Source organism: Oncorhynchus gorbuscha, linkage group LG04, assembly GCF_021184085.1.
Source record: "Oncorhynchus gorbuscha isolate QuinsamMale2020 ecotype Even-year linkage group LG04, OgorEven_v1.0, whole genome shotgun sequence".
Taxonomy (NCBI): domain Eukaryota; kingdom Metazoa; phylum Chordata; class Actinopteri; order Salmoniformes; family Salmonidae; genus Oncorhynchus; species Oncorhynchus gorbuscha.
The window spans coordinates 43,672,924-43,688,044 of NC_060176.1; the positions used below are offsets into that span (position 1 = coordinate 43,672,924).

A 15,121-nucleotide genomic window follows, 5' to 3' on the forward strand; every position below is an offset into this window, starting at 1 on the left:
TTGTACCCCCCGCCACAGCCCAGTCACACTCAGACCTATCAGAGACGTCCCTCGCCCCAGGGTGTCAGGGCAGACAAAGGGAAAACTATTCCGGAGAATCCTCACATACATAATATTGATCTGGTATGCAGACACCTCAAAGTTCATGGATCATAAGACTTTTAAATGAAATATACTTATCATAATGTAGTTCCTATATATAGTTTGCAAAAATGATTTATTACAAAGCGAGGGTAGAATCAGATGGTGATTTTAGCAAGATCCCTCATGCGTATCCAGTTCCTTCTATCAAAGTGTCCCGCTCCAGACATGGCATATTATGTCTACAAATGCAAATACATTGCGGTCAACTTTATACCCTTAATTGGTATACAGTGTGTTCAACTTTATTGACGGTCAACATTAGAGCGATAACCGTGGCACATTTCCCGTTCAATTAGGCCTATTAAAAGCTACGCAGGGCCTCCGCCCGGCAGAGAATAGAGTAGCACAGTAGCTCGGCTGGAGCCGGGGATGCAATGTGAAGTTTGAACACCACGCCTACCGCTGATAATAAACGCAGCGTTTTACCCCCCCAGACCCCCGTGGTTTCGTTAAGTTTGCCACCTCGGGATGCCCGCAGGTGGTGTGACCGTGAAAATGGCGGTGGGACAGTTCCCCGTGGCCGGGAGAGTAAAAGAGTCTATAGAGGCAACTTAACGAGCCAATAAGCATCAGAATCGGGTGGAACACAGCGCAGCTGCACCGGGAGCTATAGGGCTACGGGACATATATAGGGCTACCGGACATAATAGCCACAGCAAATTAGACGAACATTTAGAACGAGGCAAGACAATGATGTTAGAAAATGACATTTTAAGTTTAACTGAGTTATTATATAGGGTAAAATTGTAAACATAGACTATAAGCCAAAATGAATTTGACTTAAGACAAGCCATCCGATTTTACAGGGCAATTCTCCGTCTAATTAGCCGTTTACTTCCACCTATTTTATTTAAATTCGTTATTTTACATGAATCGCAAAAATAAAACCTACATCTTCTCACTATGGCAAATTCCTTGACTGAGACTTGTCAGCATAATTCTTAGTAATTCAGAATGTGAATGGGGACCCATGCAACGTCACTTCACAACAATAAAACAAAGGTGTTATATGCTTGCAGCGTTTTTACGCACCTTGAGGAATATCGCATTGGATTTTCGCACGTTAGTTAAACACCTTCAGACAAGACCCGAGTTTAAATCAATTCGCTCGTTCACAAGTATTAGCCATTACAACAAAATGCCAGTCAATACTTCAAAATAGTGAAACATTAAATATTGTAAACACCTATCTTTAAAAGCAGATTCTTGTTTATTTCAATAATTTAAACAAACGTATTCACAAGCTAATAGTCAAGCGCGTGGACATTTACAGACCAGCCTAATTTTGTGTTGCACCACTTTTGAGATGTGATAAAAGTCTGTACAAAACCTTAACTTCACCAACAACTCACAGACCTAAAAACAGCCGAGCTATTGAGGAATACACTCAAACTTCAATTAATAAGGTACTCGTTGTTAGGGGTGTATTGTCAAGGTTTTCCAAAGTTTCAAATCATTTACAGAGAAAATGACAGTAAGGGCACTAATCACATCTCTATTCTCACGTTGTCGCTTTATCTTGATTGAGGGTCGGGTGTATCACTGGGTAATGAGATAGCCAACATGGTTGATTATGGATTAAGTCCATTCACACACTAATCTAATGTTTCCTCATAGCATCTGGCCCCTGAGCAAGGGGCCCAATTACACCAAGTCTCAACAATTGGTCCTCCGCAAAACCTTACTGTATTGTAGACAATAAGATGCTTATCAGATTTGGCATGTAGTCATCATTAACAGTAAATACCATAACGTTTTGAGGTCCTCCTGGACTGAAGTGGAACACCAGAATTATGAGGATTAACACAATTGCAGTAGGTAGGTCCAAATGTGAAGTGTATCAAGAATAAACTGGAATAGTTCACCGTGAGGAGAGAGAGGGGGGAGTTCTTGTTTAGTTCCTGTCCCCCACCTTTAGTACTGTTGAGATGAACTGTTCCTGTAGGATCTCTATGTCCAGGTTTCTCCCTGTAGAGTTGAGGGGATACAAAGGCTTTATTGAATGAGGTACACATCAGAAGAATGCATTCATACACACTCACACACTTATGCACAGACACACACACACATAGTGCTGACTTATGAAGAATAGATGGTTGACCCTAGGCTCCTCCCCCCACACCTGTGGGGACTCATCAAGCTCGTGGAGTTCATGGACCCCCTGCAACGTCACCTGGTGGGCTTTACCTGCAATAGACACGATCCCCTGGGATAGCTTGGTCGCAAATGGGTCTTCCAAATGGACAATGACCCCAAGGCTTAAGGACAACAAAGTCAAAGTATTGGAGTGGCCATCACAAAGCCCTGACCTCAATCCCATAGAAAATGTGTGGGCAGAAATGGGCAGAAACCTGACTCAGTTACACCAGCTCCGTCAGGAGGAATGGGCCAAAATTCACCCAACTTATTGTGGGAAGCTTGTGGAAGGCTACCTGAAATGTTTGACCCAAGTTAAACAATTTAAAGGCAATGCTACCAAATACTAATTGAGTGTATGTAAACTTCTGACCCACTGGGAACGTGATGAAATAAATAAAAGTTTAAATAAATAATTCTCTCTACTATTATTCTGACATTTCACATTTGTAAAATAAAGTGGTGAGCCTAACTGACATAAGACAGGGAATTTTTACTAGGATTAAATGTCAGGAATTGTGAAAAACTGAGTTTAAATGTATTTGGCTAAAGGTGTATGTAAACTTCCGACGTCAACTGTACCTAAAGTGTCCAGAAACAAATACACACAAAACTCACAAAACGTTGAATCCTGACTTGAAGTTTGCTTCCATATCAAATGTTGCCCAACTTACATCTCCCATGAAGATACATGTGCAGCAGGTAGCCTAGTGGTTAGAGTATTATTATTATTATATATAGTATTGGACTAGTAACTGAAAAGTTGCAAGATCGAATCCCCGAGCTGACATGGTAAAAATGTAGTTCTGCCCCTGAAACAAGGTCCTAGGTCGTCATTGAAAACAATAATTTATTCTTAACCGACTTGCCTAGTTAAATAAAGGTTAAAAAAATGAATGCATGATTTTGATGGAAGGTATACTGTAAAATAAATGCACACTGTATTAGCACAGGGATGCCTATTGAAAACCAGTGACAAAGGCTGAATGTTGTTTCACATTCAACCGAATGACATTCATGGGATGTCCAGCTTTGTTCTTGAATGCTTTCTCTCACAGAAGATCCTGGAAAGAAACAAGGTATAGTAAAACGGAACGTTTCTGATGTGAAAAGGTTAGGTTTCTTTGGTTTCAAAACACTGATGTTATAGCCTTCACGAGAATCATCAGTCTTGGGCTCCCGAGTGGCGCAGCGGTCCACGGCACTGCATCTCAGTGCTAGAGGAATCACTACAGACCCTGGTTCGATTCCAGGCTGTATCACAACAGGCCGTGATTGGGAGTACCATAGGGCGGCGCACAATTGGCCCAGCACATGGTTAATATTGTTGCATTTTATAAGTGTAAAAGCAACTAAACGTAAACTAGTTTTTGTCCTTGAAATGACTACTCTAAAAAGGGCTATTGTTGCTTTATGGTTGTAATTAAAACTTTGATTGCAAGAAGTTCTTGGGAAACAAAACCGTTGCATGCTTTATATTGCTAAATAAAACAATCCTTTAATTAATGTCAATATAACCTGCTTGAGTAAATTAAATCATAGTTAAATCGAACCAGCACATTCTTAACATTTAACAATAGTATTGTCACACCACATTTTAAGTGCTGCTGATGGGTTTGTCCACGAATTCGTCAAAAAGCTCAACTCTATCAAGCACCATAAACCAGCTGTGACGCCCTTATTTAACCCCCCCCCCCCCCGCTCTCCCTCCCTCCGCTGTATACTTCCTTACAGCATTTCAAGGGCACTTCGCATATATTTTGGGCATTGTGAGGAAGTGTTAAGGTTACACACTTCCTTTTTCATTTGGTATAACACTCTCATTAGCATGAAAAGAGAAACTTGGAGGGAGGGAGGGGAGTTTGGCCCTATGGGGATGGTGGGGCAAGGGAGGTTTAGCTCATTTGTGGGAAAGGGGACCTGGCAAAAACTGATGACAATGCAGACAATAACCCCCCCTTACAAGCCCACGCCCTGTGGTAGCTGTTGTGAGGAGCAAACAACATGACTGAAGACCAATGCCAAGCCAAGCCAGTCTCGTTCAACTAATCAATGAGCACACTACCCCAGCATTTCCCCATATGATGGCATTTGAGGCAGGATAATCTGGACAGATGTCTTTGGGTCGCAGACTAAAAATTGACCCTGGTTTACTTGGTTTACTGTCACAAGCTCAAAAACAGAAAAGCAGAGTGTGGACTTTTCACTAGTGTGTCAGCCCCTGAAGGCATTAGGGGCCAAACTCTGCCCCAGGACTGTGTCTCCCTGGCCCACTGCATACAGAGCAGGACTGAGGCTGATTCCACTTCAATACAGGGGGTGAACTGAAATTCAATAAATTAATAAAAAATGTCCCATTGTTTTCACCTCCTCAAAGGTGAAATATAATTGACCCCAGACATGTGGTTGTTGATTAGACGACTGCTAAGCTATTCTTTATGAATACCAGATTGTGGGCCGTCTGTGGGAGAATAAAAACTAGACCAAAACGATATTGTTTAAGACATGGATCGAGTAGGCCTAGTCAAAGTCATTTCCCTTTCATGGATCACCATTGGCACTCATTACATTGTCTAGATGTGGTCTTGTTGCTTCCACAAGCTGTAGCTTTTCTGCCAAACTGTAAGATAAAGGAGCAACAGTGAGGTGTGCAGTGTTTCTGTAGTATCTCTGTTTACATGACAACAGACCAATGCAAACACATGGCTTGTTCTTCAATCGGGAAGCATCTAACTGTGAGATTAATACGGTATTCTTTTTCTGGAGCCTGTGATGTTATATGGCTGCAAGACGAAAGGTATTTTCATATGTCACTGCAAACAGCAATGCAGGTCTAGGGAAGATAGGATTTTGAATGAGAATCAAGTGTGTGTCCCCACAAGGTTAAACAAGACTGTGTGTTTGTGTGTGTCTGTTGGGGCATATTAAAAGAGAGATCAGCTGTGGACCGCAATCCCCCCCCCCCAGATCCTGTCCTGTTGTCCCTCAACCTCCCCCATTGACCCCACAAGGAGAACAAACATTGTACAGCAGCTTTAGCCCTCTCTGCTGCTAGTGCCACACAAGTGGACCGGTGGGTTTTTTTTTCAAACAAACAGTGTGGGCTCTGGGAGGCCAGAGGGGGGTGGAAAGCCGGGGAAAGGGCCTATCTGTGTGGACAAGTGTGTTTAGATGACTCTCCTCAGGGATCATCACACACACACACTAATCCACTGCAGCTGGCTGGGAGAAGAGAAAACACCAGTGACTGCATTCATGTGAAGAGTGTGAAGAGAGGTTTTACCAGTCTATTCATGTGGAGAGGTTTACCAGCACTGAGTCTATTCATGTGGAGAGGTTTACCAGCACTGAGTCTATTCATGTGGAGAGGTTTACCAGCACTGAGTCTATTCATGTGGAGAGATTTACCAGCACTGAGTCTATTCATGTGGAGAGGTTTACCAGCACTGAGTCCATACGTGTAATTTAAGTTTTACTGTGGTAAACAGCTAGTGACCACTCGGAACAAGATTCATGACAAAAACGCTAACCTGCCAAGTAAAACACGGCTGATCTTTGGTTTCATTATAACGGGAGGGGAGTAGACGGTGGGTCAATGTAGAGGTGCACAAAATGCTTTGATATTTGTTTTACAACATGCATATGCAATGAAAGCAACAATGTTGACGATACAACTCCACTGCAATGAATAGGACTCATCTGGACTGTTATTAAACCCTTTATAAGATCCAGTCCACAGAGAACCATTGACACATGACAGGAGTTGTGGGAATGCTGTTCAGGTTAGCCCTCTATCTGTGCTCTGTTGCCTCTGAGTGCAGAGTGGATCCGAGACACACCCTGCCTTTGATACATGCAGAGCGTCTGCACGCGCACACACACGCGCACGCACGCACGCACGCACGCACGCACGCACGCACGCACGCACGCACGCACACACACACACACACACACACACACACACACACACACACACACACACACACACACACACACACACACACACACACACACACACACACACACGGCCTGGTGGGGCGTCAGAGAGCAAGGGTTTGTGGGAAACTGAACACCGTAGGGTTGGGGGTCGTGTTTGTGTAGGCGGGGGTGCAGCCCTGTGGAGGTGGGGGGCTAAAATACAATGTCATGCCTAATATGTTTCATCTGTGATACAAGGACAAAGCTGGGAAAACATGCAAGGGGGATAATTGGGGATGTGCGCTTCTGCTAGTTGTATGTGTTTGAGAATAGTCATAGTAATTGCCCTGTGATGTGAAGCATGGTGTTGTCTCCATGTCTGGTGATGTCTCCAGATGAGAGTAGTGCTACAGTAGACAATGATACACATTCAATAACCCTACACCGTTCATTTAGGCCAAATTAACCAACCCACCTTTCCAGAATCTTGACCAGGCCATTTAGAGACCTGTAGAGGAAAGGAGATATGTTTATTATCATGCAACAATACCATCTATAACATATAGTAATCACACATCTGATCTGAACAATCAAAAAGCGCTATTACAAATTGAAACAGATCATCACTTGGCTAATCATTTAGCAGGACAGTGCATTTGTTAATAAAAGGTCTGTAAAAGGTGACTTGTTGTCTCTAAGGTGGTTGAGCTCCTCTCCAGTCACCAGGTCAGTCTTATTGATGATGGTCGAGTCTGCAAGGGCTATCTGCCTGCAAATACAACAGTACAACTGATACAGTAACCATTACAAAGTTGTCTGGTGGTAACACTGGTGCTGGTGTTCCACTTTACTCTTCTCTGCGCTCACCCTCTCATCCCCCCCTGGGGTGGATGTGTATACTGTGTGTGGGTGGCATGGTAAAAGATGTGCTACATTCAAATGGGACCCCCATTTTGTTAGGAGAGGAAAATACAAACAGAGAGCAGAGAGTCTGAGGATGTGTAGACATTCCTCTCTGTTGTATCAACAACATCACCAGGCAACCAACAGACTGATGGGACAGTGGGTGTACCAAAACTAAAAGCCACAAACGGAGAACCTTTCTGGAAATACAACTGTGAAATTATGTGTTTGTATAAAATTAGGCATCGGTGGTTAGTAAGTACAACACATTGTTTCTTCTTGCTTTGACACAGAGCGATACAGAAAGGTAGAGATGGACAGACAGAGAGAGATACAGAAAGGTAGAGATGGACAGACAGAGAGAGATACAGAAAGGTAGAGATGGACAGACAGAGAGAGATACAGAAAGGTAGAGATGGACAGACAGAGAGAGATACAGAAAGGTAGAGATGGACAGACAGAGAGAGATACAGAAAGGTAGAGATGGACAGAAAGGTAGAGATGGACAGACAGAGAGAGATACAGAAAGGTAGAGATGGACAGACAGAGAGAGATACAGAAAGGTAGATATGGACAGACAGAGAGATACAGAAAGGTAGAGATGGACAGACAGAGAGAGATACAGAAAGGTAGAGATGGACAGACAGAGAGAGATACAGAAAGGTAGAGATGGACAGACAGAGAGAGATACAGAAAGGTAGAGATGGACAGACAGAGAGAGATACAGAAAGGTAGAGATGGACAGACAGAGAGAGATACAGAAAGGTAGAGATGGACAGACAGAGAGAGCATGCCTGGCTGCTTCATTGACCAGTCCCTCTGGTTTATCCTCTGCCGGATGCTGCAGGAAGATAATCAATTAACCAAAGGGAGTGAGTCCGACTCTCAGTTCTGACAATTCATCACCCTCCGGCCTACTGATGCAAAAGAAAGTGTAAGCTAGTTTTCATCTTTAACTTCCTTTCAAACCTGATTAAGCCCTGGGGCTGGAGAGTAGATACATGGGCCCTTTTATGTTTTCTACAGGTTATACAATAATGATGTCTTCATCCATCTTCCAACCCCAGTCATACACCACCTAAACCTTTACACGGGTCACTCATCCTCATGTCACAGTTGACACAAAACGTGACGACACAAAAATGAACAGAGGAACTTGAGCAAAACTCATCTATCCAACCTGTGATAGCAGAAAAAAAATCACCTGTTGAAACCACGTGAGATAAATCAGATGGACCTTTTCTATGAGTTCTGCCACTGTGTCAGGGATGAGGCGAGCGCTGGTTCCATCCCCTGAGTGAAATATGTAATAACAGAGGGACTAGGGATTGTAACCTCGTCTCCTGACCCCTACACATCAACCTGTCAGCGGATGTCCCTCAGCTACGGCCTGTTTTGTATTTATTTTACCTTTATTTAACGAGGCAAGTCAGTTAAGAACAAATTCTTATTTTCAATGACGGCCTAGGATCCGTGGGTTAACTGCCGTGTTCAGGGGCAGAGCGACAGATTTGTACCTTGTCAGCTAAGGGATTTGAACTTGCAACCTTTCGGTTACTAGTCAAATGCTCTAACCACTAGGCTATGCTACCGCCCTGCTGCCGCATAGCGAGTGATGGAAATCAAAAATTAAATGCAATGATCACCACTCTTATATCATCTTCCTCCATCACCGTAAACACGCTGGCCAATACCAGGACACCCTGGGGCCTGGTGGTGAGTGAGAGGCCTGGGACTTGAGTTCCCACCTGCCCCAAGTCAGATTAGTATTTCAGGGGGTAGAGGAGCGTAGAGGGGGTATGACCGTCCTATTAGAGTGATCTGCTCTGATATCAATTACCCCTTCAGTTTCGATCACCCTCAGCCCCCCTGTGTCACTTGGCCTGTTCATCCCTATAGTGTTTGAGTTGGGGAGGGTGGTGTGCATGTAGGGGGTTTGCAACTCTCTATATACAACTTGCAGTCAAGAAAAGATAGTTTGACAGATTGAGGATTGTTGTGCGATTTCAACTTTGACATATTACAATAAACAGGAAATGACTCTTGACATGGAGCTTTTGAGAAATAACATTTCTATATTCCTGCCTGAGGATTTCTATCAAAATGAACATCTTTCCGGTGTGACGTTCAGGAGAATGTAGAGTAATAAAGGCAAATGAACACTGACGCAGCCATGTTTGAATGTGCTTTTACCTGTATTCCGTATGTTGCGTGGATGACTGTGACAATACCTGTAAAAAAACATAACCAGAAAAGGCAATGAGATGGGTTGTACACACTCTAAAAATATGAACTCTGACACTGCAGCCTTTTGGTGTTTGGTTCAGCCTGTGTGTTTAAGTCACTTTCTCTAAGGGTTTTCCAAGTATTCTGTCATAACAGAAGGAACAGCTGAGTATTCCTCCTGGGCAGTGGACATTCCATACATTTTCTCTGTTCTACAACAAGAGAGAAAAAAACCTTAGGAGAGTAATGAAAACACTGTTTGTGAGTGGCATCCCATGCACCGCCGGTCCAGCCTCTTCCTCAATGAGAGGGGCCAGCCCCCCGGGACATCTCTGATTGACAGGCCCGTCAGTGCCAATGACAGCCCTGTCTCAGTCAATAACCAGCCTATCTCAGCCAATGACACAGTGGAGGGGTGAGGCGAGTCCCGGTCTGAGCACGCGCTGTCAGGCCCGTGTGTGTGGACCAGTGGGCTGTGGCTGGCTGCATCCCTGGACCACTGACACCTGTCACTTATTGACAAACTCCAGTCGTCACAGGGTTCTCCCTGTAATGGCCTCCTATTGATTTCCTTTCTCCCCTGAATCCCTGGCTAAATGTTTACGGCCTAATGGCTTCCCTGTCCTGATTGAAATAGGCGGTTCAGATATCACCCCCCAATCCAGAGGGTGCTGTTTTCGCTCTCCACTACTTCCCCAGCATGATTCTCCCTCCGGGCGGTCAATGCCAGGGAATAGAGGGTATGTCATGGGTAATGTAAGGAGACAAGCCTTATAACCAGGAGTGGACATGCTAAACTAACCAAGCATATCCACTGTTAAGGTAATGTATTGTAATGTAACCCACAAACCTGTGAGGGTGTCACGCCTTGGTCATTGTATTTTGTGTTTTCGTTATATTATTTGGTCAGGCCAGGGTGTGACATGGGTTTATGTTGTTGTATTTCGTATTGGGGTTTTTGTATTTGGGATCGCGGCTGATTAGGGGTGTTGTTAGGCTTGGCTGCCTGAGGCGGTTCTCAATCAGAGTCAGGTGATTCTCGTTGTCTCTGATTGGGAACCGTATTTAGGTAGCCTGGTTTCGCTTTGTATTTCGTGGGTGATGTTGTTTTTGTATATGTATAAGTTATTTCATGCATCACGATCTTTGTTCATTAAAGACATGAGTAACCACTACGCTACATTTCGGTCCGACTCTCATTCTACAAACGAAGAACGCTGTTACAGAATCACCCACCACACTCGGACCGAGCAGCGTGTTAACAGGCAGCGACAGCTGGAGCAGAAAAAGGAGGACGTTATGGATAGCAGAGGCATGGAGTATACAACGTGGGAAGAAATCGACAGGTGGGCGGCCGACCCAGAGAGAGTGCAGGAGCCCGCCTGGGATTCGCTGGAACAGTGCGAAGAGGGCTATAGGCGAATGGAGTCGAAAAAAAGACACGCCTGATAAAGCGGAGAGGCGCTGGTATAAACAGGCAGCGACAGCTGGAGCAGCAAAAGGAGGATGAATTATTTGGAGTATGGACATGGGAAGACGTGTTGGATGGTAAAGGTTGTTACACTTGGGAGGAGGTACTGGCCGGAAGAGATCGCCTCCCATGGGAACAGGTGGAGGCACTAAGGAGAGCAGAGGCAGCCGGAGATAGGAGCCGACGATACGAGGGAACACGGTTGGCAAGGAAGCCCGAAAAGCAGCCCCAAAAAATTATTGGGGGGGTCTTAAATGGAGTATGGCTATGCCAGGTAGGAGACCTGCGCAAACTCCCTGTGCTTACCGGTGGGCTAGAGAGACCGGGCAGACACCGTGTTATGCTATGGAGCGCACTGTGTTTCCAGTGCGGGTGCATAGCCCGGTGCGGCACATACCAGCCCTTCCTATTGGCCGGGCTAGAGTGGGCATCGAGCCAGGTAAGCTTGGGCAGGCTCGGTGCTCAAGAGCTCCAGTGCGCCTGCACGGTCCGGTCTATCCAGAGCCACCTCCACACACCAGTCCTCCGGTAGCAGCTCCCCGCACCAGGCTTCCTGTGCGTGTCCTCAATCCTGTAGCACCAGTTCCAGCACCACGCACCAGGCCTTCTGTGCGCCTCGCCTGTTCAGCACAGCCAGAGCCTTCCTTCCCTCCTGCGCTGTTGGAGTCTCTCGCCTGTTCAGCACAGCCAGAGCCTTCCTTCCCTCCTGCGCTACTGGAGTCTCCTGTCTGTTCAGCGCTATCAGAGCCTTTCTTCCCTCCTGCGCTGTCAGAGTCTCCCGCCTGTTCAGCGCTATCAGAGCCTTCCTTCTCTACAGCGCTGCCGGAGCCTCCTGCATGTTCGGAGCAGCCTGAGCTGTCAGTCTGCATGAAGCAGCCAGAGCTGCCAGTCTGCAAGGAGCTGCTAGTCTGCAAGGTGCTGCCAGCCTGCATGGAGCAGTCAGAGCTGTCAGCCTGCATGGAGCAGTCAGAGCTGTCAGCCTGCATGGAGCAGTCATAGCTGTCAGTCTGTATGAAGCAGCCAGAGCTGTCAGTCTGCATGAAGCAGCCAGAGCTGTCAGTCTGCAAGGAGCTGCTAGTCTGCAAGGAGCTGTCAGTCTGCAAGGTGCTGCCAGCCTGCATGGAGCAGTCAGAGCTGTCAGCCTGCATGGAGCAGCCAGAGCTGTCAGCCTGCATGGAGCAGCCAGAGCTGTCAGTCTGCATGAAGCAGCCAGAGCTGTCAGTCTGTAAGAAGCAGCCAGAGCTGTCAGTCTGCATAGAGCAGCTAGATCCGCCAGTCAGCCATGATCTTCTAGATCTGCCAGTCAACCAGTCTCTTCCAGATCTGCCAGTCAACCAGTCTCTTCCAGATCTGCCAGTCAACCAGAATCTTCCAGATCTGCTAGTCAACCAGAATCTTCCAGTTCCGCCAGCCAGCCAGGATCTACCGGAGCCTACTACCTGCCTGAGTACTGGGCTTTCTCTCAGTACTGGGCTTCCCCTCAGTTCCGGGCTACCCCTCAGTTCCGGGCTGCCCCTCAGTTCCGGTCTGCCCCTCAGTCCCGAGCTGCCCCTCAGTCCCGAGCTGCCCCTCAGTCCTGAGCTGTCCCTCAGTCCCGAGATGCCCCTCAGTCACGAGCTGCTCCTCAGTTCTGTGGGGTTCTGGGTGAGGACTATTAGGCCATGGTCGGCGGCGAGGGTGGATTATCCCAGGATGTGAAGGGGAGGAACTAGGACATTAATGGAGTGGGGTCCACGTCCCGAGCCGGAACCGCCACCATGGACAGACGCCCACCCGGACCCTCCCTATGGTTTTGAGGTGCGTCCGGGAGTCCGCACCTTAGGGGGGGTGGTTCTGTCACGCCTTGGTCATTGTATTTTGTGTTTTCGTTATATTAGTTGGTCAGGCCAGGGTGTGACATGGGTTTATGTTGTTGTATTTCGTATTGGGGTTTTTGTATTTGGGTTAGTGGCTGATTAGGGGTGTTGTTAGGCTTGACTGCCTGAGGCGGTTCTCAATCAGAGTCAGGTGATTCTCGTTGTCTCTGATTGGGAACCGTATTTACGTAGCCTGGTTTCGCTTTGTATTTTGTGGGTGATTGTTCCTGTCTCTGTGTAGTTTCACCAGATAGGCTGTGATTAGGTTTCACGTTCCGTTTGTTGTTTTTGTATATGTATAAGTTATTTGATGTATTACGATCTTTGTTCATTAAAGACATGAGTAACCACTACGCTGCATTTCGGTCCGACTCTCATTCTACAAACGAAGAACGCCGTTACAGAGGGTTTGTTTGTTATTTGTTTTGCACAATGTGTGTAATTTGCCATTGTCTCTAGAGGGAATGAACAATGAGATTAGGAATACTGAATATATCTATTAATCAATATGAAGTTCTACATGTCCATACAGATTTGAAAGCTACTGTGATGTAAAGTGGCTATATTTCTTATTGTTAGAATATACATACTTGACGGAGCAGCAGAGGCAGCCGTTCCTGAGCTCCAGCCATTTCTCATACAGCTCTCCTGCATGGCTCACAGCTCGAGACTTCTCCAGAGCGCCTCCAACAGGACAGATGAGGGACAACAATATTATCAGAGCAGTAAACATGTTCTTTTTGACATAGAACCATAGCATACAACAGAACACATCAGCTTGAGAAAAATTCATTTGGCACAGTAAAAAAATGAAATATGGTCAAAATGTAGGCAAAACATTTTTGTTTATACGCACTACTACTTGCACCTGATAAAACATGTGTATGTTCAAAGCACAAATCTGTTGTTACTCAGCTATGACCTTATAGCGTTCCATTGAACGAGTCCACACACAGATATTGTAGGCTTATTTCATGATAATTGACAGCCAGACTAAACTACATGAACATATTACCTCAATTACCTGGACTAACCAGTGCATTGACTCTGTACCGGTACGCCCTGTATAGAGCATCGCTATTGTTATTTTACTGCTGCTTTTTAATTATTTGTTACTTTTATCTCCTCCTTTTTGGGGGGGATTTTCTTAACTGCATTGTTGGTTAAGGGCTTGTAAGTAAGCGTTTCACTGTAAGGTCTACCTACACCTGTTGTATTCGGCGCATGTGACAAATAAAATGTGAACTTTGATTTGATTCTCAAGTGAGGCTGTACATGACCTTGCAGCAGCTCAAGAGTTCCATCTATATTTGAACCAAGCTCTTTTCTGCTTCCTTGAGCACTTAACCCTGAGGTACAATCAATAAAAGACCATGCATGCACACCCTTGAACACACTGCCTTCGGGAAAACAGCTGTAATGAAGCAACAAGTAACTGTGTACCTTCCCCCCAAAATTGATGGGACAACATTACCACAAAAGTGAATGTACCTTCTCCAAATTCATTGAGTATGACAGCCGATTCTCTTATTGTGTTGCTCCGTTAAAATGTAATTCAACAGCGTTGTCTTCCCAACACCTATATGGGTTATGAATGAAATGTTATGGTCTGCAGGCGAGGTATGAACTCTATTCATAGCACACTGTAATTACTGTAGATTTCTATCCCAGTGGTAAGTCGCTACCCATGGACATGGGGAGCTACAGGGTGGGCAGGCTTTCTGTTCCAGCCCAGCAATATCACGCATGATTCAACTAGGGCCTAATCAAATTACTTGTGAGCTAGACGGACCAGGTGTTTTAGGGGTGGGTATAATTTGTGTTACGTTCCAACAGGAATCTGTTCTAAAAACTTTGGAAAGTACAAGGATGCCAACAAACAACGCTTACAACATAGCATGATCAATTCACCTAGTTAACTAGCTGTCGAGTAGGCATCAACTCACCACGTAGCTTATTTTAATGTTCGTCCACAGGCTACCAGAGTGAGGACAGACCCGGTATCTTAATTTGCAACCTTGTTATTTACAAAGTTTTTGGAAGAGATTCCTGTTTGAAAGTTTCACAAATTATACCCACCCGTGTTTTAGTGCTAGGCTTGAAGAAGAAAACTATACACATCATGTATCTCTCGAGGACCAAGATTGATGGCCACTACCTTCACACTTTTTTCTAACACAGCAGTATACATTGGGACTAGACTGACCTGGCTATCATACCGAGGTAGCCAGTGATGATGGTCACAGGTATCTGCATGCCAGGTGAGAGGCTTTCCTGATATGGGGACCAACTCTGGGCAGTCATCCTCCTCGTCCATTAAAACCTAATCCATTATTTTTACAAACAGAACAATCTGTAAATCTGTACTGTATTAATAGCGTTAATAGCTAACATAGCTATAACTAGGGCTGGGTGGTATATTTTATGATATACCAGTATTGATGCAGGGACCGGTTTGAGTTTTTAC

At 45.4% G+C, this 15,121-nt stretch overlaps 1 protein-coding gene across 1 annotated transcript; it reads right to left on the bottom strand.

The window, feature by feature from the left end:
* Positions 1-1,390: 1,390 nt before the first annotated feature.
* Positions 1,391-14,971, bottom strand: cbwd (COBW domain containing). The gene is given in 12 exon segments (XM_046344927.1): positions 1,391-2,112; positions 6,674-6,706; positions 6,884-6,967; positions 7,896-7,942; positions 9,295-9,332; positions 13,102-13,109; positions 13,245-13,338; positions 14,052-14,054; positions 14,146-14,173; positions 14,175-14,233; positions 14,874-14,920; positions 14,922-14,971. Coding segments are annotated over 12 exon segments (726 nt in total). The 3' UTR covers positions 1,391-1,877.
* Positions 14,972-15,121: the final 150 nt, after the last annotated feature.